The 23,121-nt window shown below is 44.4% G+C and overlaps 1 protein-coding gene across 3 annotated transcripts; it reads right to left on the bottom strand.

The window, feature by feature from the left end:
* Positions 1-4,590: 4,590 nt before the first annotated feature.
* Positions 4,591-14,676, bottom strand: LOC308664063 (zinc finger protein 397-like). 3 transcript variants are annotated; one of them, XM_081321023.1, is made up of 7 exons: positions 14,539-14,665; positions 10,700-11,128; positions 9,655-9,769; positions 9,473-9,540; positions 8,323-8,452; positions 5,003-6,654; positions 4,591-4,935 (listed from the first exon to the last, which is right to left on the bottom strand). In XM_081321023.1, the coding sequence occupies exons 2-6, from the start codon at positions 11,114-11,116 to the stop codon at positions 5,024-5,026; spliced, it is 2,361 nt and encodes a 786-aa protein (XP_081177149.1). In that variant the 5' UTR covers positions 11,117-11,128; positions 14,539-14,665; the 3' UTR covers positions 4,591-4,935; positions 5,003-5,023. The 3 variants fall into 3 exon arrangements, with proteins under 3 accessions (XP_081177149.1, XP_081177148.1, XP_081177150.1); XM_081321022.1 differs by having other exon boundaries at positions 4,591-6,654; positions 14,539-14,663; XM_081321024.1 differs by lacking the exons at positions 4,591-4,935; positions 5,003-6,654; positions 8,323-8,452; positions 9,473-9,540 and adding an exon at positions 10,251-10,293 and having other exon boundaries at positions 9,683-9,749; positions 14,539-14,676.
* Between the last annotated feature and the right edge of the window lie 8,445 nt (positions 14,677-23,121).

Genomic DNA, 23,121 nt, shown 5'->3' with positions numbered 1-23,121 from the left:
TTTGTGTGTGAGGTAAATGTGACTGACTGTTAACTGTCTCTAATCCAAAGAGAAAAGAATGTTAAACTTCTGCTAGAAATTCTTCTTAAAATAAGCTACCAAAATGAAAATACCCTCAATCTGTCTGTCTGGCCAACAGACAGAGTGAAGAAAAATGTGTTTCTTTGTTTTTCTTCTCTTTCTCTCTATGTACTCTTAAGAACAGCCCAAAGTTAGCAGGAGGGAATGTTTTTAAGTTCATCTGCTGGAAAAGTTTCACTCTTGCATTTAATAAGAATGATAAAGTTGGAAGGGACCTTGGAGGTCATGTAGTCCAACCCTCTGCTCGGGCAGGAAACCCTATGCCAACTTTATCAAATGCCTTACTGAAGCCCAAGTAAACTGTATCAACAGCATTCCTCTGGTCCACTAATTTTGTCACTTGGTCAAAGAATGCGATAAGATGTGTTTAGCATGATCTGTTTTTGACAAACCCATGTTGGCTTTAAGTAATGACTTTGTTTGCCTCTAGGTATTCATTGATTTGTTGTCTGATTGTCTTTTCCAGAATCTGCCCAGGTGAGGTCAGGCTGATAGGTCTGTAGTTTCCTGGATCTATTTTTTCTTTCGTTTCTTCTTTTTAAGAGGAAAAAAAAGGAACTACATCAGCTCTTTTCCAGTCCTCTGGTAGTTCCCTAGTGCTCCAGGATGGAACAGCCTTACTTGGATACTGGCTAACATTAATTGGACGTTACAAATTACAAACCTGGATGCACTGAATTAAGAGCTAAGGCAGGAAACAACTCTTGAAAATGGGCAGCCAGTGGTTAGGTACAGAGGCAAACCATGGCTGTGAAGATTTTTGGGAGCAATGTGCAAATCTGACTGGAAGCTAAAGGTGACATCCAACATTTGAAAATAATTGGCACAGAATATTGGTAACTATAAATTTCTTTTCCACCTAATTTTTGCCCTGACTTTTTAGAACTTTATGGGCAGGAATCTTTTTTCTGCTGCCTCCATTGGTGTTTTTCTTTTTGCATTAACAATTTAAACTTTGCTTACCGAGTATCCCTGATCAGACCAATTTTAATCTTGTGCCAGTAAGTGTGTCATTCACACACTTAGGGCACAAAGGGGGGGGGGGATTGTGGGAAGTCAGCTCCCCAGAGAAGGAAATATTAAAAGGGCAGGAAAATATATTTCCTAAAAGGATCTTAAAAAGGCAGAAAAGCATGCCCAGTTTTTCTTAATAACCCCAAGTCTCCCTCCCCCAAGCAGAAACCAACTCTATAGAAATGCAGATATAAACCATTCAGGGAGGTTGAAACTAAGACAACTTCTAAAATCTACATACCCCTGCCCCAGGGAGGTGGGCTGGGACAGACAACCAGCAAGAATCCTAGAGTGGCACACCTAGGCTCAGGACAGAATACGTGACAAAGGAAACACAAAGCTTGAGACAGGAAATACCGTATTTATCGGCGTATAACACGCACCGGCGTATAACACGCACCTCATTTTAAAAAGGAAATTTCAGGAAAAAAACCTCCGCGCGAACGGGTAGAGGTGCCGCTTTTTGAGGAAGCTGTAGCGGCCCGTCTCCGAAGCTGCCGCTTTCGGCAGCTTTGCAGACGGGCCGCGGCAGCTTCTTCAAAGAGCAGCGCCCCTGCCCATTCTGAGAGGTGCGCGCGCACCTCTCCGAACGACTGGAAGTGCGCGCGCACCTCCCCAAACCTTTGGAGAGGTGCGCACGTACCTCCGCGCGAACGGGCAGAGGTGCCGCTCTTTGAGGAAGCTGTAGCGGCCTGTCTCCGAAGCTGCCGCTTTCGGCAGCTTTGCAGACGGGCCGCGGCAGCTTCCTCAAGGAGCAGCGCCCCTGCCTATTCTGAGAGGTGCGCGCGCACCTCTCCGAACGACCGGAAGTGCGCGCGCACCTCCCCAAACCTTTGGAGAGGTGCGTGCGTACCTCCGCGCGAACGGGCAGAGGTGCCGCTCTTTGAGGAAGCTGTAGCGACCCGTCTCCGAAGCTGCCGCTTTCGGCAGCTTTGCACCATTCAAGAATTCCACTTGCTTATATTAATGACACATTCCAGTGTAACAGAGGAAGGCTGCCGGGGACTGCAATGCGCGCCGATCACATCCATTCGCGCTGCTGTGCGGTATTTACTATGGGTCATTAACATTATATCGGCGTATAACACGCACACATCATTAGCCCCCTATTTTCAGGAAGAAAAAGTGCGTGTTATACGCCGATAAATACGGTAACTCCAGACAATAGAGTCCAGGGGGTGTAAAAACCCACTACCCACATGTGCTCACCCCTTCTTTTCCTGTTGGATCCATCTTTCTGTCTGCCTTTCCTCTGCAATAAACTACAACCTTCTTCCCAAAGCAGTTGCCATGTTTATTCCCCGCTTGGAGGAACCATGATAGAGACTTTTCTTCCTACATAAATTTCTCTCTAAAGAAGATGAACAAATGACCTCCTTTTGCATCTCTCTGATAGAAAATGAATTCCAACAACTAGAAAGTAGTGGATTGGATCGTTCATCGATACTCCTCCCCATAGAAGGAAGTATTTGTAATTCCCAGGCTTTAGGTAATAGTTTCCCTCATCTCAATTCATAACAGAATCACATCTTATCTATTTGAATATAGTCTTGTTCAATTTCCTAAAAGCTATCTATTTCCCACATTAAATCATCTATAACAGGGGTGTCAAACTCAATTACATTGAGGGCCGCATCAGCATTGCAGTTACCCTTGAGGGGCCGGGTGGGTGTGGCCAGGGTGGGCGTGGCCTACTGGGTGGGCGTGGCTGGAGTGTGTGTGACCTACTGGGTGGGCATGGCCAGCTCTACATTGTTTGCGTCAATGGTGCCTACGGGAGCCTGGGCAGGAGTGGGACAAATCTGAGGGTCTCTGGCAGGAGATGGGACTGGGGCAAGTGCCAAGGCATGGTCCACTGGAAGAGCTTCACTGTTCCTCTCAGGCCATGCGGGGGGGGGGAAGGCTGGATGGTGGTGCGGAGGTCAAATGACCAGCCCAGCCCTCAAGTACCCGCAGCACTAAGCCCAGCCCCACTTCCCCAAGGGGGCGCCCTGCTGCTGTGCTTGCTCTCCTTAGCCAGGTTGCTCATGATGGGTATGAGGACAACGTCAAGAGGGAGGCCCACTTCCTCTCCATGTGAGGAGACCTGGCTTTGTATCTAAAACCTCCTTAGCAATAGGATGGGAGACCCCCCAGGTTAGGCCAGGAGGCAGTGGCAAGGGGATGGTGAAATGGCAGCAGGGAAAGACTAAGGCAGGACTTCCCTCAGACCCTCCTTCTCTACTTCCTTCCTTCCTTCCTTCTTTCCTTCCTTCCTAAGAACAGAGTGATGGGAAAATATTTGAGATGAGGGAGGGAGAAAAACAGGCAAGAAATGCAGCTGGGAAAGTGTCATCCTTCATGAGGAATGAAGCAATGCACCATCATCTGGAAGTGGCCAGCACATGGCCCTCTCCTCACAGCGCTAAGAGGCTGAGCCGGGTGGCACAAATCTGAAGAGAAGCACAACACTGCCCAGCCCCTAGCCTGCCTGAAGTAGCCAGGGCCATGTGCTGGCCACTTCCAGGCGATGGTTCATTTCTTCATTCCTCACAAAGGGTGATATCTCCCTAGCATGCACCCAGGGGGCGGGGCCGATGCGGCAGGGGACGGTCCCTCACTGTTTCCAGATGGCCTTGTGGAGCTAAGACTGAATGTATTTCAGCATAGATGGCCACCACAAAATTGTACATTGGCTCCTGGCTGGCCTGGGCCGGAGCCAAGGCAGCGGGGGCCATTCCCTCACTGTTTCCAGGATGGCTTCGCGGGCCACATGAAACCACTTCGCGGGCCAGATCTGGCCCCCGGGCCTTGTGTTTGACATGTCTGATCTATAACAATACAGTATCCCCTTTAATAAATCATATTATTTGAAATAAGGGAGATCATTTAGTTGCCAACTATTCAATTTCTTTTGTTGTTTAATTAAATTAGTCCTTCCATTGACTATCATGTTATCTTGTTTTTCTTATCCACTTTTTCCCTTGCCTTCTTCATTGTTTCAGCTCTTCCCAGACGCTAAACATTGATGGGCATGTGACAATTCCCTCATAAATCTTCAGGCCTTGGAATGAATAATGTTCCCTCTTTCTCCATAGATACTGGTTGACTCATGTCTCAGTTGTACACTGAGAATGCAAATTTGATTAGATTTGGGATGCCCCAGTTCTACACCAAGGGTATACATGTGATTTTTCTTTTATTTTTTCATTTGTGCTTGGGAAAGCAGCACCTTTTCAATGTCTTCACATTCTTTTGAGAGCTATGACCAAGTGGGAGAAACATGACAGTTGGGGAGCAGGAAGCGCATTACTAAAAAAATAAAATAAAATGAACCTATACAGACAAATTCAAAAACCTATAGATAATAATTATAATGGCACATGCCCATTGTTTTTATTTTCGTTACTAAATTCATCTCTCTAGGCCTCTAAGTTAGAAGGATGAAACAGACAAAAAAACCCAACCCTCTTTTCAGAATTCAGTCTGTGTACATTGGAAATCCACAGACTAAGCTCACTAAGTCTATAATTAGCATACATTCTCACCCAAATGTATCTTTGTTTTGGGGATTGACTTCTCACGTCAACACATCATGTTACGGGAAGTAACAGTATGGTGTCGGCCGAAGCCCTTTCCACACTTTATAGGGCTTTTCCCGTGTGTATCGTTTGATGGGATGTAAGTTTATTGCGTTGACTGAAGGCCTTTCCACATTCCATGCATTTATATGGCTTTTCTCTTGTGTGGACACCTTCACCTATGTTCGGCGAAGCCCTTTCCACGCTCCATGCATTTATATGGCCTCTCTCCCGTGTGGATTCTTTTATGGGAAATAAGATGAGTATTTCGGGTGAAGCCCTTCCCACACTCCATGCATTTATAGGGCTCCTCCCCTGTGTGTATGGTCACTGCTTCTCCTGAAGACCTTTCTACACTCCATGCATTTCTATGGGCTCTCCCCTGTGTGTATCCTTTGATGGGTTGTAAGATGATAATGGCTGATGAAGCCCTTTCCACACTCCATGCATTTATAGGGCTTCTCCCCTGTGTGTATCTTTTGATGGCAAGTACGGTCACCGCTTCTTCTGAAGCCCTTTCCACACTCCATCAATTTATAGGGCTTCCCTCCTGTGTGGTTCCTTTGATGGGATGTAAGTTCACTGCTTGTTCTGAAGCCCTTTCCACACTCCATGCATTTATATGGCATCTCCCCTGTGTGTATCCTTTGATGGGATGTAAGTTCACTGCTTGTCCTGAAGTCCTTTCCACACCCCATGCATTTATAGGGCTTCTCTCCTGTGTGGATCCTTTGATGGAGTGTAAGATGAGTGTTTGTTCTGAAGCCCTTTCCACACTCCGTGCATTTATATGGCTTTTCCCCTGTGTGGATCCTTTGATGGGATGTACGTTCACAGCTTGTTCTGAAATCCTTCCCACACTCCATGCATTTATATGGCCTCTCCCCTGTGTGTATCCTTTGATGGGATGTAAGTTCACTGCTTGTCCTGAAGTCCTTTCCACACTCCATGCATTTATAGGGCTTCTCTCCTATGTGGATCCTTTGATGGGATGTAATCTGACCGTTTGTTCTGAAGGCCTTTCCACACTCCGTGCATCTATATGGCTTCTCCCCTGTGTGGATCCTTTGATGGCATGTTAAATTACTCTGGTTGTTGAAGCCTTTTCCACACTCCATGCATTTATATGGCTTCTCCCCTGTGTGGATCCTTCTATGGGATGTAAGATCTCTGCGTGCTGTGAAGCTCTTTCCACATTCTATGCATTTATATGGCCTTTCTACTGTGTGGATTCTTTTATGGGAATTAAGATGACATTGTTGGGTAAAGCCCTTTCCACACTCCATGCATTTATAGGGCTTCTCCCCTGTGTGGATCCTTTGATGAGATGTAAGATTACTTTGTTTGCTGAAGACCTTTCCACACTCCGTGCATTTATAGGGCTTCTCTCCTGTGTGGAACCTTTGATGGATTGTAAGTTGACTGTTTGTTCTGAAGCCCTTTCCACACTCCGTGCATTTATAGGGCTTCTCCCCTGTGTGTATCATTTGATGGGATGTAAGATGACTTGGTTTACTGAAGTCCTTTCCACACTCCCTGCATTTATATAGCTTCTCCCTTGTGCTTATCCTTTTATAAACAGTTTTATTTCCATTCTCAGTGCATTTATTTGGCTTCTCTCCCATGTGAACACTTTTCTGTGATGTAAGAGACCCATTTTCTTGAGAAAGTGTTAAAGTCCAATTGTAATTTTTACCTTTGTTTTTGGATATATAATCTTGTTCTTTGGCTTTGGATAGATATTGCCCATTTACATCCAATATTTCTTTGAATAGTCTTAAACCCTTCCCAATATATCTTTTTTTTATTTTTCCGTGTTGATCAATAAAGTCCTGCATCTGTGCATCAATGGAAGATGAGCTTTCGTTATTCCAATTATTTGAAGGGTTTCTTTCCTGCCTTTGGAATCCCGTTTGAATTACAGGCTTCTCCATTACGTCTCTTTGTTTGAACACTTTCATTAATTCTCTAGCAACCTTATTGTCATTCTCATTATCACCTTCAAAGGGAAAAAGAAATGAAAGTGATAGAAAAGTTAGAGGAAAAAAATCACCCTGTCAGAAGTCATATTACAGATAATCTCCGAGTTACAAACTTTTCCTTAGCAAATGTTTGACGTTATGTGATAATCTCCCAGTAGTACTTATGAAAAAGTCCTGAAATTGCAAATGTTGCCACCCTATGGCAGTCGTTCACCCTTACAAACGACCACAGTAGCACTGCAACATTCACCCTAGCTATTCCCTCCCTCCCCCCGCCCCCAGTCTCCTTAGGCACTAGACCTGTGGGTGCTCACCTTGCGAAAATCAAGACATCCTTTACTTCCTTGGCTGTTCCCGGCTTTCGGTGTATTCGCAGAGAATAGAAGTCTAAAGTAATGCAAGATCACGTGGGATCAGTGATACGAGATTTCACGCTACTGATCTTGAGCGATGTCACAGAACTTTAGGCCTCTGTTCTCTGCAACAAAGAGTGGAACGGAAGCTGAGGGAGCTTTCCACATGCCTCTGGGGGCCCGATCTGGAGATTGTAGCCCTTTTCCAGGCTCTGCTGTCTGGAACAGAGGCTTGGGGATGCTTCCGTGGGCCTTCAGAAGCCCAATCTGGGAGTTGGTGACATTTTACAGGCCTCTGCCACTAGAACAGAAGCCGGGACAGTGGCCATGTGGCTTCAGAGTTGTGGGGAGCAGGAGATATGCACCACAAGCACCGCAGGAGTTCAGGCACCCATTCTCTGCAAAAGAGGATGGGTGCCTGAGCTCGCATGATATTATAGCACACAGGAGCTTCCATTGAGTCTCCCCTCCCTGAAAAGCAGGAACCCGGCAGAGAGGAGATGGATCTTTTCAAGGTAAGACAGTCCAGCATGGCAGAAATGGAGGGGGAAGCATGAGGTATCTTTGTGAACTGTGGAAGCCTTGGAGGCCTGTTCCATCACTAAGCCCTCAATGGCTTCCCCAACCTGAGATACCTCATGTGCAATTAATGAACCGCGTATTGGCCCATGCATTCAATGAGCAAATACGTGGGTGAAAGCAGGGAGTCATCTTCCTCGAGGTACGAGATTCACTCCTACGAATTTTTGAGTTACGAATGGAATGGGCAGGCTCCATTATATTCATAACTCAAGGACTACCTGTAATTGCCTCCAGGTATTTTGCCAAATTCCAATATATTGAATATTTGTATAATTATAATGACTTGGTATAGAAACGATAATATCTATTCATGAGGCATAAAAACTTGTAAAAGGCATTAACTCAAAAAACCTGAGTGGCAATTCTTGATAGGACCGATACGGAAGTATCTGGGCCAAAAATAGTTGAAAACTGTTTGATGGAGTTTGGCATTAACACAAACTAAGGAATTGTCACTAATATGTTTAAATAGAAATAGAAAAACAAATGGGATAGAACGTATTTAAGCAGAATGCCATTGACCTATTTCCTTCATAGGAGCAGTGGAACAGCATGACTTTTCATTCTACCTCTGAAGAGAGGATATCTATTTGGAGATAGATATCCTCTCTTCAGAGGTAGAAGGAAAAGTCATGCTGTTCCACTGCTCCTATGAAGGAAATAGGAGATGATTTCATAAGAAGTAATCCATGGCATCTGACTACAAAGTGTCTTCCTGAACTGCCTGACTGCAGAATAGGAAACCCTTACCAAGAGAGGCCACGTTCTTATAATTGTCCAGCATGACTTCCCAATGCAGAGTTTTTTGGTGAGGATCCAGCATAGACCACTCCTCCTCTGAGAAATACACAGCCACCTCCTCAAAAGGCAGAAGACCCTCCTGAAAGGCAAAAAAGTACAGAACAGATTGAGGAGGGACTATAGGATCTATCCTATTGTTTAGAAATTCCCAAAGCAAAGCTATGAACTAAGGTAAATGGCTATGTTTAGTAGGATTCCATAGTTTAGGTGAGAAAGTGGACAGAAGAAAAAGCTTTTGATTGAAGAAATGTTTTAGACAGGTTTCATCAACTTGAATGATTTTGTAGGACTTTCAGTGCCATTCAGTTAAGTAACCCCAATTTCTTTCTGGATCAACCTCAGGATCCTTCTGGATCTACTAAATATCCAGCCGGCCAGCCAGGATCAATTCATCCATCCTCAATCAAAAAGCACTGTGTCAGGAGAGAATCAATTAGCAGGTGACCCTTGGAAAACCCACCAATCAGTGACACCAACCTGTCCTGGGTTTAAAGGCATAAATGTCTCTGTAGAGCAGACATGTCAAACACAAGGCCCGGGGGCCAGATCCGCCCTGCGAAGTGGTTTCATGTGGCCTGCGAAGCCATCCTGGAAACAGTGAGGGAATGGCCCCCACTGCCATGGCCCTGGCCCAGAGACCCTCCTTCTGCCAGAGACCCTCAGACCTGTCCCACTCCTGCCCAGGCCCCCAAAGGCACCCTTGATGCGAACGATGTAGAGCTGGCCACGCCCACCCAGTAGGCCATACGCACTCTAGCCACGCCCACCCAGTAGGCCACGCCCACCCTGGCCATACCCACCCGGCCCCCTGAGGGCAACCGCAATGCTGATGCGGCCCTCAATGAAATTGAGTTTGACACCCCTGCTGTAGAGGAAGGGATTCTTTGTAGAATTTTATGAAATGGCTAAGAAGGAGCCATCCTATTCATCCTCAACGCCTTCATGAAAGAGCTGGGAGAGATCAGCCATGGATCTATGTTGTGTGCCATCAATATCCAGAGACTCTGCCCCTCCTCAGTTTCCAAGGAAACTGGTAGTAGTCTGAGCCATTGACTCAATGAATGTTCTTCTAGTAAATCTAGTAAATGAATGTTCTTACCTCAGCTGGAGGTTCAATCACGGTTTCCGTTCCCCCAAAACAAAACATCAACTTCCTTCTATTCTTCCCTGTGAGGGAGATAGAATTTCAAGAAGCATAATTAATGAAATGCTATAGAAGGGAAAACACAGAAGATAAGAAAGTTAGGATTTATCAGAGGAGTGGAAGGATATTATTATTACCTCTTGAGGTGTCCTGATTTGGATCTTCCTGAGAGATCCTCCTGAAAAACAGTTCTTGAGGGAGATTTGAAGGATGCCTTATTCTTTCAGGATCTCTGATGTCCATTGTAAAGGACTTAACATAGTATGAAGGAGAAAAGCATTAATGGTCATCAAACATCATGAAGTGGTTTTTTACTGCAAAGCACTCAGTATCGATCAATTAGGCTGAGAAGTAAGAAATAAATGGCTCTGCAAAATCTTTCTTCTAGAAAGGATAAGCAACTATAGAAAGATTAGTGAAGCATCTCCACATAGTATGAATGCCAGAGAACTCTGGTAATGAGGTATTAAGGATTTGCATACATTGATCCAATGGCAAAGAATTTTGTGTATAATATAATGCCTGAACAACAGGAAGATATTTGGGTGAAAACTTTTAATTTGGAACAAATTTTTTATAAAATGATGTATCAATTCTATTTAATGCGTGATAACCGGCCAAAGATGTATAAAGGAAATTCAAATACATGTTCAAAATATTAATGTAAACAAGAAACCTTTTTCCATTTTGGTGGACAAACCAAATAAATACTGGTGTAAAAACGGAAGGATACGTTAATTGCCATAATGGAGAAATTGCTGGAAAAACTGACGGACCTAGCAGAGATGGCAAAATTAACTGCTTTAGTTAAAGAAAAGAACACATCCAACCTTGTTTCTATTTGGAAATCACTTCTGGATCTTTTTCTTGGGATAAAAAAAAATGAAATTTAGAGCTTCTTGTTATAGAATGGCTAGTTCTAGTACATATTAAGGATGTAAAAGTAGAAGTCGGAGGCTGTAATGTTACCATTTTATTTGACTGCAGTAAAGAGTCAGAAGTCAATCATTTTCCTTTTCCCCTTTACCCTATACGTCTTTCTCTTCAATTCCCACCAGTTCCTGCTATTTTCATTTTTTTGTTTTATATTTTGATAAGCTTAATAATATTTTTAAAAGGAAACAGAAATTTGAACATATTATATCCAAGTCCTTCTGGGTTCCCAAGAGAAAGTCCTCTCACCTGCAACTCAGCCAGCTCCTTCTTCTCCTCCGCCTGGCTCAGGAGGAAGCCTTCCACCAGGGCCACCGCCTGGGAGCTGCTCTCTGCTCCACACTCCCGCACCCAGCTCTCCATCTGCAGGGGCAGAAGCGCCAGGAACCGTTCCAGAACAACCAGGTCCAGCATCTGCGCTTTTGTGTGCTTTTCTGGTCTCAGCCATTGGCTACAAAAGTAGTGCAGTCGGCTGCAAAGTCCTCGGGGACCCTCATCCTCCTGATACCAGATGCTCCTAAAATTCCAGGACTGAAGTGGTGAAAGGATGGTTCCATCATCCAGGATCTTCTGGCCAGTTCTTGCCCAGATCTCCTCACCGATTCCAGACTGAACACTGGAAGGGCCTTTTCCAGTTCCCCCACTTGCTAAAGGAAGGCTTGCCATTCTTTCTCCGTCCTGTAACACAAATCCAAATGAGTTCAAGGAATCCAAATTCTTTTTCATTCATAGTAATGTTCATTTAGCCATGGGAATCAGAACATGCCATTAACCCTCTTTGCCAAAGAGATAACTGTAGGAAGAAAAGTCTCTATCGTGGTTCCTCCAAGCGGGGAATAAACATGGCAACTGCTTTGGGAAGAAGGTTCTAGTTTATTCCCCGCTTGGAGGAACCATGATAGAGACTTTTCTTCCTACAATTTGGCACCCCAAGATGGGACTCCAAGCTAACCTCTCCAATGGACTGAGACTGGTAAGCCCATCCTGCCGGCAGCAGACCCCTTTGTGTCTGTGGATGGATTTTCCAGGCCCTGCCCATGTGGAGTCAGGGTAGTAAATGGAGTTTTGGGTTTGAGCTCAAGGGCTGCTTTGGAAAGAAGGTGAAGGTCAGTACCTCTAAATTTTAACTTTAAAGCCCAGGGGGGTAAAAGAAATGTGTGTATGTTTCTGTGTGTGTGAGTGAGAAGACCCTTTTTCCAATCACAGTTGGATTTTGCTCCCTCTGGCCTTTCCTAGCCGCAGAAAGGATCTGTTCGAGTTGCAGACCCTGGAAAGTATGGGGGCTTGGCCAGAGCGTAGGACCTTTTGTTAAGGAAAAGGGAGAGACTGTGTGGAAAATGGAATGGAATGAGAGAATTGGATTTGGGCAACTAGCTGGTTAAGCCCTGTAAGCAAAGCAAAGCAAAGTTAGGAAATTAAGCCCCGGGCAAGGAGCGTCCCTTACCTCTGGAAAGCAAGCAGAGGTCCTCCCAGACATTTGAAGTCTGCAAACAGTGGTGGTGAAAAGTGAAGGTAAAGCCGGTAAGAATGTGCCGTACCTTCTGCAGGGGAGCAGAAGGTCCTCGACAGACCCCTTTTTGGTCTGAAACCATGGTGGTAGATGCCTAAAGGAGAGTCCCAGTACTCTGTGAGGGATCCAGAGTGCTCTTTGGGTCCCTTTTTGACCCAAAAACTGTGGAGGTAGGCGGAAGTCTCACAAGGAGGCTTCAGTGCGCCAAACCCGATAGAACCAAGGGGGGATTCTAGTTAAAGGGTCGAGATAGGCTTCCCGGTAAAGCTTGCTTGAGGCCTGGGACGGGAATCAGCTACCCGTTTAGGCAGGTATGAAAAAGAGGTAGGTAGAGAAATTATATATATAAAGAAAATGGACTTTGCTAGGGCTTTGCTGGGAAACCAATTGGCTAAATAAAGGTACTCAAAGGGAAAATAAGAAATAGTGCCTCTCTCTCTCTCTATGCAACCACGTGGTATGTTTAAAATATGTGCCTTCCCTAATTTAACTGAGATTTATGGTGGGAATGACTAGGATGTGTAAAATTAAGACTTCTGTTTCGTTTTCTGTTCTCTTGTCTTTGTGTGTATATGTGTGTCAAAGTCTTTGTGTGTGAGGTAAATGTGACTGACTGTTAACTGTCTCTAATCCAAAGAGAAAAGAATGTTAAACTTCTGCTAGAAATTCTTCTTAAAATAAGCTACCAAAATGAAAATACCCTCACTTTGTCTGTCTGGCCAACAGACAGAGTGAAGAAAAATGTGTTTGTTTGTTTGTTTTTCTTCTCTTTCTCTCTATGTACTCTTAAGAACAGCCCAAAGTTAGCAGGAGGGAATGTTTTTAAGTTCATCTGCTGGAAAAGTTTCACTCTTGCATTTAATAAGAATGATAAAGTTGGAAGGGACCTTGGAGGTCATGTAGTCCAACCCTCTGCTCGGGCAGGAAACCCTATGCCAACTTTATCAAATACCTTACTGAAGCCCAAGTAAACTGTATCAACAGCATTCCTCTGGTCCACTAATTTTGTCACTTGGTCAAAGAATGCGATGATAAGATGTGTTTAGCATGATCTGTTTTTGACAAACCCATGTTGGCTTTAAGTAATGACTTTGTTTGCCTCTAGGTATTCATTGATTTGTTGTCTGATTGTCTTTTCCAGAATCTGCCCAGGTGAGGTCAGGCTGATAGGTCTGTAGTTTCCTGGATCTATTTTTTCTTTCGTTTCTTCTTTTTAAGAGGAAAAAAAAGGGAACTACATCAGCTCTTTTCCAGTCCTCTGGTAGTTCCCTAGTGCTCCAGGATGGAACAGCCTTACTTGGATACTGGCTAACATTAATTGGACGTTACAAATTACAAACCTGGATGCACTGAATTAAGAGCTAAGGCAGGAAACAACTCTTGAAAATGGGCAGCCAGTGGTTAGGTACAGAGGCAAACCATGGCTGTGAAGATTTTTGGGAGCAATGTGCAAATCTGACTGGAAGCTAAAGGTGACATCCAACATTTGAAAATAATTGGCACAGAATATTGGTAACTATAAATTTCTTTTCCACCTAATTTTTGCCCTGACTTTTTAGAACTTTATGGGCAGGAATCTTTTTTCTGCTGCCTCCATTAGTGTTTTTCTTTTTGCATTAACAATTTAAACTTTGCTTACCAAGTATCCCTGATCAGACCAATTTTAATCTTGTGCCAGTAAGTGTGTCATTCACACACTTAGGGCACAAAGGGGGGGGGATTGTGGGAAGTCAGCTCCCCAGAGAAGGAAATATTAAAAGGGCAGGAAAATATATTTCCTAAAAGGATCTTAAAAAGGCAGAAAAGCATGCCCAGTTTTTTTTAATAGCCCCAAGTCTCCCTCCCCCAAGCAGAAACCAACTCTATAGAAATGCAGATATAAACCATTCAGAGAGGTTGAAACTAAGACTTCTAAAATCTACATACCCCTGCCCCAGGGAGGTGGGCTGGGACAGACAACCAGCAAGAATCCTAGAGTGGCACACCTAGGCTCAGGACAGAATACGTGACAAAGGAAACACAAAGCTTGAGACAGGAAATAACTCCAGACAATAGAGTCCAGGGGGTGTAAAAACCCACTACCCACATGTGCTCACCCCTTCTTTTCCTGTTGGATCCATCTTTCTGTCTGCCTTTCCTCTACAATAAACTACAACCTTCTTCCCAAAGCAGTTGCCATGTTTATTCCCCGCTTGGAGGAACCATGATAGACTTTTCTTCCTACATAAATTTCTCTCTAAAGAAGATGAACAAATGACCTCCTTTTGCATCTCTCTGATAGAAAATAAATTCCAACAACTAGAAAGTAGTGGATTGGATCGTTCATCGATACTCCTCCCCATAGAAGGAAGTATTTTTCTGGCCTGGTAAACTGATGACATCAATCAAGAAGATTCAGTATATTTGGCATTTTGGATCATTTCTATATTGCTTTTACTCACAAGGAAAGACTTGCTTTTTAAAAATATAGATCTACATTTACCTATAAGCAGGGTTCAGGCAGCATACAAAAACTCAGAACAGGTTAACAAAGCATGAACATTCAGTTCACAAAAAATGTAATGCCATTCAATTGCACCTGGATTAGGATGTTCCATTTCTCTTCCTTCACACAGGAAGGCAGGTTCACACAATGTGTCCTAAGCACAAAAAGGTCAATCAGATCCAGGGGCTCAGTTCACATGAAACACAAAGGCTTAAATGCACAAAGCTTAACATAATCATCTGTTTACCGTCCTAAAACAAATTGAGCTGCAGAGGAGTCGAACCTAGTTTACTGTCATCCAGCACAGAGTGAGAACGTAGGCATAATCTTTTGCATTTTCAAACCTTTTCTTATTTCCTCCTTGAGATTTGCCATGCAAGCTCTCCCACTACCCAGGAAATAGGGCGTGTAGGACTATTCAGCCCCCCCTTTCCTTTCTGGCATCTGGATTTCTTCCTGAGGGCAACGTACGTGGTCTAGACTAGCACACACAGAGAGAAACATACACACAAACACAGACAAACAACCCCCTTTGTCACCTGTGCCTCTTTCCTTCAAGACTTTCTTGCAGCCTTTTTAACCGCCTGCGAAGTTCAAAGGGTTAAAGCGGGCGAGTCCAGCATCCTAGAAAGGCAAGGCTTACTGACGTCACTTCCTTCCCAACCGGCCACAGCGGCCCAACGCTGAAGTGCGTGGAGTCCCTTTCTCTTTGCAGAGGCCGCCCTCTGGTGGATTTTCTGTGAATGGAAAGCGCTCCTGGAACAAGGAGAGACGGAGCATTTCCCATGCGGGGGCAGGAGGGGGCGCTCACGTTTCCCTTGATCAGGAAGCCTTCTCAACGTGCTTTAGGCAATGTTACACTTCCGAAGAGTGTTGCTTTTAAAGTTTATGGTCACTCACACTCTCACAGCCCTGGGAAATAGCCACACTTTCACCCACACTCTGAGGCACAAATGGTTCTTTAAAATACAGGGAGACACAGTGAATTTAAAATAACAGACGTTTACTGGTACAACATATATATTTGTTCTTTTTCACAAGTACACACACACATCCATGCTCATCCATACTGACCTAAGTCCTCGAGTAGGCTGGCTGTCACTATCCATAGGAACAGAAGCTGCCAGCTGCCAACTCTAGATGAAGAGGAATTCAAAAAGTGTTTGTACTTCAGGATCTTTTCCCTCCAAAAAATTCCTTGCTTTTTCCTGATTCATCAGATGACAGTTATTCTTGTTGATTTTCAAGCCTGGTAGCTATTGGTGGGATTTGGAGAGAGCTTTCATCTCAGCTCTTGTCCAATTTCTTTTGTCTGGATTGAGTGATATTTTTACTTTCTTTCCTTAGTGACTTAGTTCCTTCTTATCTGTTGCTAAGATGAGAACTTGGGATGCATCTCTTCCTTCTTAAGTTCAAGAGCCCTCCCTTCACACTGGAAGAATCTGGCCACTTATCCTGGCCCTTTCTGGATCTCTCTCCTTCAAGAGTTCTGCGCAGCTCAAATGCTCAAGAGAGTGAATACAGCATCCTAAAGACGCAAGACCCGTTGATGTCAATGCCTTTCAATCTCCCCTCTGGAAAGCACCGTGTGGCGTTCGCCCTCCAGTGGCTCAATGATGGAAGGCCATTGTGTTGCCTTCTCTTTGCAGAGGAGCCCCTGGTGGATTCTCCGTGCAAGGCAGGTGCTCATGTAAAGCGCCAAGAAAAGGTACATTTCCCATGAGAAGCGAGGAGGAAGGAGGCTGATGTCCGCCCTGAGCAAGAAGCCTTGTGAATCCATGTGCTTTTGACAATATAAGACTCCTCTCCAAATATCTATTTTTAAGAACGATTCTGTAGAAACCACACCCCTGAATAAAGGTAACGGGGGACTCAAAGGAACAGACACAAAATGGAATATAGTGTTCCTTGTACTCAAGAGGGTCACAATAATGCTCTCTTCCTTCTGCATCCCATAAAAGAGATCAGTGGGAAACTTGACAGGCTTTCAACATTCTGTTATTATATCTCACAACAATAGCATAGAGCCCCAATAGGCTTTGTGGTGCTCAATTCTTGGCCTTGCTTGCCTGAAAGGGCTGGTACCTTCCCATTGGAGAGATCCTTCAAGGAAGCAAACTGTTGAGCTCCTTGGCAATCACTTTCTGCCCAGGTTGCAACGTAGACATTGCAGTAGTTGCACTTATGGATCATTATGGAAATATCTGTCGAGAGAGATATCTATTCTGTGTGTGCTCCGTGGATGTCACAAAGGTGCTTTTTCAAGAGGCAGCTGGACTTTTTTGTTTTTCTTTGGAGACATTTTGCTTCTCTTCCAAGAAGCTTCTTCAGCTCTGACTTACATATTATCATACCTAGTTGTAGAGCAGGATGGTGGCTCAGTGGTTTAGACATTAGGCTTGTCAGGTGAGAGCATAATGGTGCTCTGTGACACCATGCTGGCCACTTGACCGCAGAAATGTCTTTGGACAGTAGTGGCTCGATGGGCTTGAAACGCTGATGAGCACCGCCCACCTACCAGAGTGAAATCCACAGGGCCTCCTGTACCCAGTTAATAAACACGTCTCTAGGGAAAACTGGTGATGTGGTGGAATTGCTGACAATTAGGTGGGAAGCAACAGAAGGGTGATCTCTGTAAGATGGAGTAGTTTTGAGTTTATAGGGCTCATGATTCCAGGGAAATTTCATCTTTGGGTTTGATGTATCAATGCATGATTCAGAATTTAGAGTTCTACCTCCTAGACTCACTGGGTGGTCCTGTTCATCAATTTTTAGCTAATTGCAATATGGTTTTTAATAGAAGTTAGGTTGCACAAAAATGAGAAAATCCATCAGAAGTGACGGCCCTCGGAGATGTAGGCAAAGGAACCTGGATGAGACATAAACTACACAGCAGGACAAAAAAAAATTAGGCAAGAAGAACAATCTGCAGAACAGGGTTTAAAATTAGTTGGAATCCGAGTAACTGTCTCAGTATAATTGCAACCTTCAACTATTAAAATTCTTTGGTTCTTGTTTAATTAAATAACAGTCCTCCCATGGATATGTTGTAATCTCGTTTTGTGCTGTTACATCAGCCATAAAGTATTATGCAGTGCATATTGTGCTGCCACCATGTGGTTGTTTGGGAACTACAACATTTATGTTAATTTGTTCAGCCAACTCCTCCCATTTGTGACGTACTTCCTGTTTCTTCTTAACCCTGAATGTTCTATCACTTCTGGGGCACCATTCACATGTGGTCTCCTCTCATGGTAGGACCATTACTGTCTTTGACCTTGAAATACCGTCCATTTCATCATCTACTACATCTTGTCTGCTGTAATCTTCTCTGCATACAAATAAAGGTCCTTGTGGATGATAAAAAGGTAATTTCATGAGTTCTGCTATCTGGCAAAGGCTATTAGCAGTGATAGTATCCACTTATACAGGCCAGGCACAGGGGTCTCAGCAAGGTCTCATCGTTAAACAACCGTCAGAGTCGTTTCTCTTATTCACTTTCTCTCTTGCATTCTCTTTCACCTCCTTCATTCATCCATACTAGACATAATTCTTTTTTTCCATTTGATCGCTTATTCCCTTCACTTTCTGCAGACTGACCATTGCTTCAGAATTCGAGACCCTTCTTGGATTTTCTAGATTTAAGCATGCTAGGACGACAGAGAATGAGGTGGCTAGATGGAGTCACTGAAGCAGTAGGTGTGAGTTTAAATGGACTCCAGAAGATGGTAGAGGACAGGAAGGCCTGGAGGAACGTTGTCCATAGGGTTGTGATGGGTCGGACACAACTTCGCAGCTAACAACAACAAAGGACCTTTGTCTCTAGTGGGCACAACCATCCCAGGAGGCAACCTCAGACTGCATATCAGCAACAGTTGCATAGGTTGATGTACTCCAAGTTTCAAGAGGAGGGCCCCTATATTACTTTCTCAGTCCCAGCACAAACTACTTTTCTTTTCTGTTCTGGCTGCCTCTTGGCCCTTCGGATTATATATAATTATTATTGGTTGATTGTTAATATTTAACCTCTGCATCTTTAACTATTGTAAGTTCACTGGCCCTTACTTAAATTTGAGATACCATTCAAAGTTTATTCAGGCAACTCAAACTGAGGCTTCTTGAGGAAACAGTGCTTTAATTGATCAAAGCAAACAGCTGAGTTGCAAACAATTTGGAACCCTGTCAGACTTACATCCAGAAGTGCCACACCTTAGAAAGTTAGTAGCATTGCTTTATAAACTTTGTTAGCCAATGAAAATCAGACAACAGAGCCATTACATGCTAAGTGTTTAGAATGTGGCTCAAGATCCCAAAACAAACAAAGTCACTTGGAATTCCAGCAACAAAGTTTTATTTAAAAAGAAGCATTTGCAAAGGCTTGGTGAACTGAAACACACACACAGGAGTTCAGTCACACCTTAAACAGCTGTTTGATACAGTTTTATATCCTGCTCCCGATGCAGATTCCCCCCTCCCCTATCACACTCAACGCCCCTTCCCTAATCATCCAATAAATTATCCAAACCGCCTAAAACCACTGTCCCTCTCATGTTCCAGGAAGCGCCTTTGTACACATATCTATCACCATCTAATTTTCTATTAACCAAGCTCGGCTCCTATAGTTATTTCTGTATTTCCTCTGCTTGTGGTTTAGGTTAGCTACAACTACTTGTCAGAATTTATGACTTTCAGGTGGCTTCTTCTATCGATCTTTAGACTCATTAGAAATTTCTGAATAATAATCTATTCCTTTCATAAAGAAGATATCAATCATTCGTGTATACTCCCTTATTCCTTCCCTCAGTACATCCCATCCATGTACATGTTTCCCACACATGTGTGAAATTTGTCCCTGACACAAATGCTGATTATAGAAGCGAGATAGAAGTAATTAGGCTAAACAATTTCTTTTTGTTCCAGTTACAGGACCCTTCATTCCTCCCTTTTTAATTTTGTAAAAGAATGTGTTCTGTTACTTGGTGACCAATGACATATATTCCTTTGTTATAGTCAGAACATTGGCTGGCTTATGGGGTTTATCACTACTTACAGAGGATGCTATGACCATCATCCCTGAGATGGTAGAAGCAACTGTTCTTTGGATAACAGGAATCAAACATGGCAAAACCAGAAGACCTCAAAAAGCTAACACAACCAGAACTTTGCCAATCACCAAAGATCTCTCCAAGCCAGCTTGCGTCCAGGGCATCTGTCCAGGTTTCTGAAGAAGCTGGGTGTATTTCCTCAGCATGCAGGCAGCAGTGTGTAAAAGGAAAGCCAGAAACCCCTTGTTCTGTTCCCCCCTCCCGGAGCACAGACAGACAAGCAGGCACGACTCGCAAGAGTTAATGCTACAGACTTTAATTAATTGCCTACTGATAAGGCCTTGGCAGAAAATAGGCTCGTTACCTCAAACTTCAGCTGGAATGAGATAACGTCCAAGCAAACAGTCCAATCAGCAGATGTACAGAACCGTTCCCAAGAATTCAGACCAAAGTTTCAAACAAGAAGCAGAGTTCCAAAGACGTGACCAGAAGCTGTTTAAACTATTGTTCGTCACAAAGTTCTGAGAGCAGCCACACCCCCTTTATACCTTATGGGGTGTGGCTCAATGACTCAGCTACTCCCTGGCCCTCCTACCCAACCTACGTTGCTGCAGACGCTTGGCCCTGCGTCTTTCTCGAGGGTCTAGCCATGACTCATCTTCGCTAGACTTCTGCAGCTGTTTGAGCACTGGCTGCTCTTCTCGGGCTCCCGATGGAGATGGAGGCCTTGCCAGTGAGGAGGGCCCCTGAGAGGGAGGCCTTGCCAGTTCCTCCCCATCATCCTCAGAGTCCTCGTCCTCGGTTAGGACAGGCGCGGGGATCGGGGCCACAAAGCTATCCCCCACCGCAGGGTCTGATGGTCGGGATGCGGTCGAGATGGGAATTGTTCATGGAACACCCGCACGAGGTCAGGGGCGCAAACTGCGGAAGCGTCGACCCAGGAGAAGTCTTCAGGCCCGTACCCCTTCCACTCGACAAAATATTGGAAATGCCCCTTAAGCCACCGGGAGTCCCGAATACTGGCCACCTCATACTCTGCTGAGCCATCCTGGCCGGGTGTAGGCGGTGGAGCAGGAACCATCAGGCGTCGGAGGGAACACGAGTGGCTTCGGGGACCAACAGGGATTGGTGGAAGACTGGGTGGATCCGCATGGAGCGCGGGAGGGTCAACCAGTAGGCCACAGGGTTGATGACCGCTTCGATCGGGAACGGGCCGATGTATCGATGGTCCAGTTTCTTTACCGGTCAGTCGGTTGGGAGATGCCTCGTGGACAACCACACTCTATCTTCGACTGCCAGTGGTGGGGTTGCCCGTCGGGAGCGGTCGGAGAACCATTTATAGTCCTCCTTGGCCTGGATCAATTGGCGCCGTACCAATTGTTGGGCTGCATGCAACTCAGACAGGAAGTCCTGGGTCTCAGGAACCAAGGAATCTGAGGGAGCCAGAGGGAAGAGCCGAGGATGGTACCCCACGTTGGCATGAAACGGGGTGGTCTGGGTGGAGGTGTGTTGGGAGTTGTTAAAGGCAAACTCCGCTAGGGAGAGGTAATCGGCCCAGTTGTCCTGCTGCTGGTTCATGAAACAGCGCAGGTACTGCTCCAGGATGCCTTCTATCTATTTCCCACATTAAATCATCTCATTAATAATACAGTATCCCCAGTACCATTAATAATACAGTATCCCCAGTACCATTAATAATACAGTATCCCCAGTACCATCAATACCATTATATATATTGTCTGGGTTAATCAATAAAGCAAACATATTCATATTTTTTTCTTTTGGGTCTAATTTTTTAATAGTAAACAAATCCTTACTTTCAACTAATTTCCAATTTTAAATTTAATGACCCAAATTCCCCTTATCTCAACTTCTCACTTTAACCCTCTAATTGATAATATGAAATCCCCTCTAATAAATCAAAACCCCAATTTTCTTCAGCCTCGTTCTGACTTTCTTTGTTTGCCAACTAGCCTCCCATGTCAATGCTTTTAGATAATCAAATAGATCTCCCTCTATTATTATACATATTATTTGAAATAAGGGAGATCATTTAGTTGCCAAATATTCAATTTCTTTTATTGTTTAATTAAATTAGTCCTTCGATTGACTATCATGTTATCTCATTTTTCTTATCCACTTTTTCCCTTGCCTTGCATTTCATTTCTTTCTTCATTCATCCTTGTTTCATTCATCCCTCTTAATCCTTTTTCTAGTTTATTGTTTATTACATAGGGAATACACCTCAGGAAGATGTGCTTGCAGGGAGGAGACAAGATGGCGACCCATTAGCAGCTCCTGTAATAAAAGTTCTGGCTTGTGACAGGACTTATCTCTTCTGGCTTACCTCTATGACCCAAAAATTGTCATTCAGAGGCAAGAATCTGGACTAGCCACAGCAATGATACTGGGACCCATCAATCCATAGGAATGAACAGAGAAAAACTAAAGTACTAATTCTCCTTTAACCGCAAGACCTGAAGATTCCAATGGTTTGAAGAGATTCTTCTGGGCTTCCGGTGGCGGCGCGGCGCCGAAGACAGCCTTCCCGGGCTGCCCGCGGCTCAGCTGTTTGTTTTTTCGCCCGAAACAGCGCTGATCAGCTGTTCGGGCGAAATTGAAGCCCCCTCCTCGGGAGAAGAGGAGGGGGTGAGGTCTCAGGTAGGGGTAGAGTTCTCCGGGGCCGCCTGAGCTTGGAGCTTGGGCGGCTGAAGGATTGAACTCCCCCGAAGCCTGGGTTGCTCCCAGCTGGCCGGCGTCTCTGCTCCGAACTTCTTGGAGCAGAGCCAGGCGTCTGCGAACCATCCCTGCCTGAGGAAAGAACTATGATTTAAAGGAGCAGGCAGAGCGGTGCAAGAGGGAAAGGTGAAGAGGATTATTTTACTATACTTTCTAGCTTTTTGGACTTTTTAAACTTTAAGTGAAAGTGCGTCATAATTGAGGACTAAAAGATGGCGGCGAAACCTCCCCCTAAAACTCTTCGGAGCGGTGGATCCTCGCCGGTGCAACAATCATCACTACAGGCGTTGCACCCTTCTGAAGTGCTGACACCGAAGGATTTACGAGATGCTCTGGATAAACTTTTGGAATCAATCAATCAATCAATCGGTGATAAATTTGCACAGATGGAGGAGAAATTGGAGAAATTGGAGGAGAGAATGGAAGAGAGGATGGAACAGAAGTACAGCGTGATGAAGGTAGACATTTTGTCTTCAGTGCATAAAGTGGCGGGATGTGTGGAAGAATTAGATGAAAAAATGGATGATCTGGCTCAAAGGAACGCTATATTAGAAGTAAAAGCACGGGAGAATGAAAATGCAAGAGACAAAATGGAAAGGGAGTTAAGCCTAGCCCAATATTACCAGATGCAGTTTGCTGTTAGAATCAGAGGGTTAAAAGAGAACATTAAAGAAGATTTAAAGCAGCTGATTTCTGAGGCTCTTGAAGTGGTATTAAACCAGCCAGCATCTGAAATAAGAGCAGTTATGGATAAAGTGTTTCGGGTGAATTCATGGATTGCCAGACAGAGAAAATTGCCTAGAGATGTGGTGGTTTACTTTGCGAAAAGAGAGATTAGAGATCAAGTTATACAAGCTGCCTATGATGCTAAAGTGGTGATTGCTGAACAAGA

Source organism: Vipera berus (genome assembly GCF_964194415.1).
Source record: "Vipera berus genome assembly, chromosome: 2".
In the NCBI taxonomy this organism is placed as follows: domain Eukaryota; kingdom Metazoa; phylum Chordata; class Lepidosauria; order Squamata; family Viperidae; genus Vipera; species Vipera berus.
Note: the sequence above shows the minus strand (reverse complement) of the source record. Positions and strands in the feature narration are given on the sequence as shown.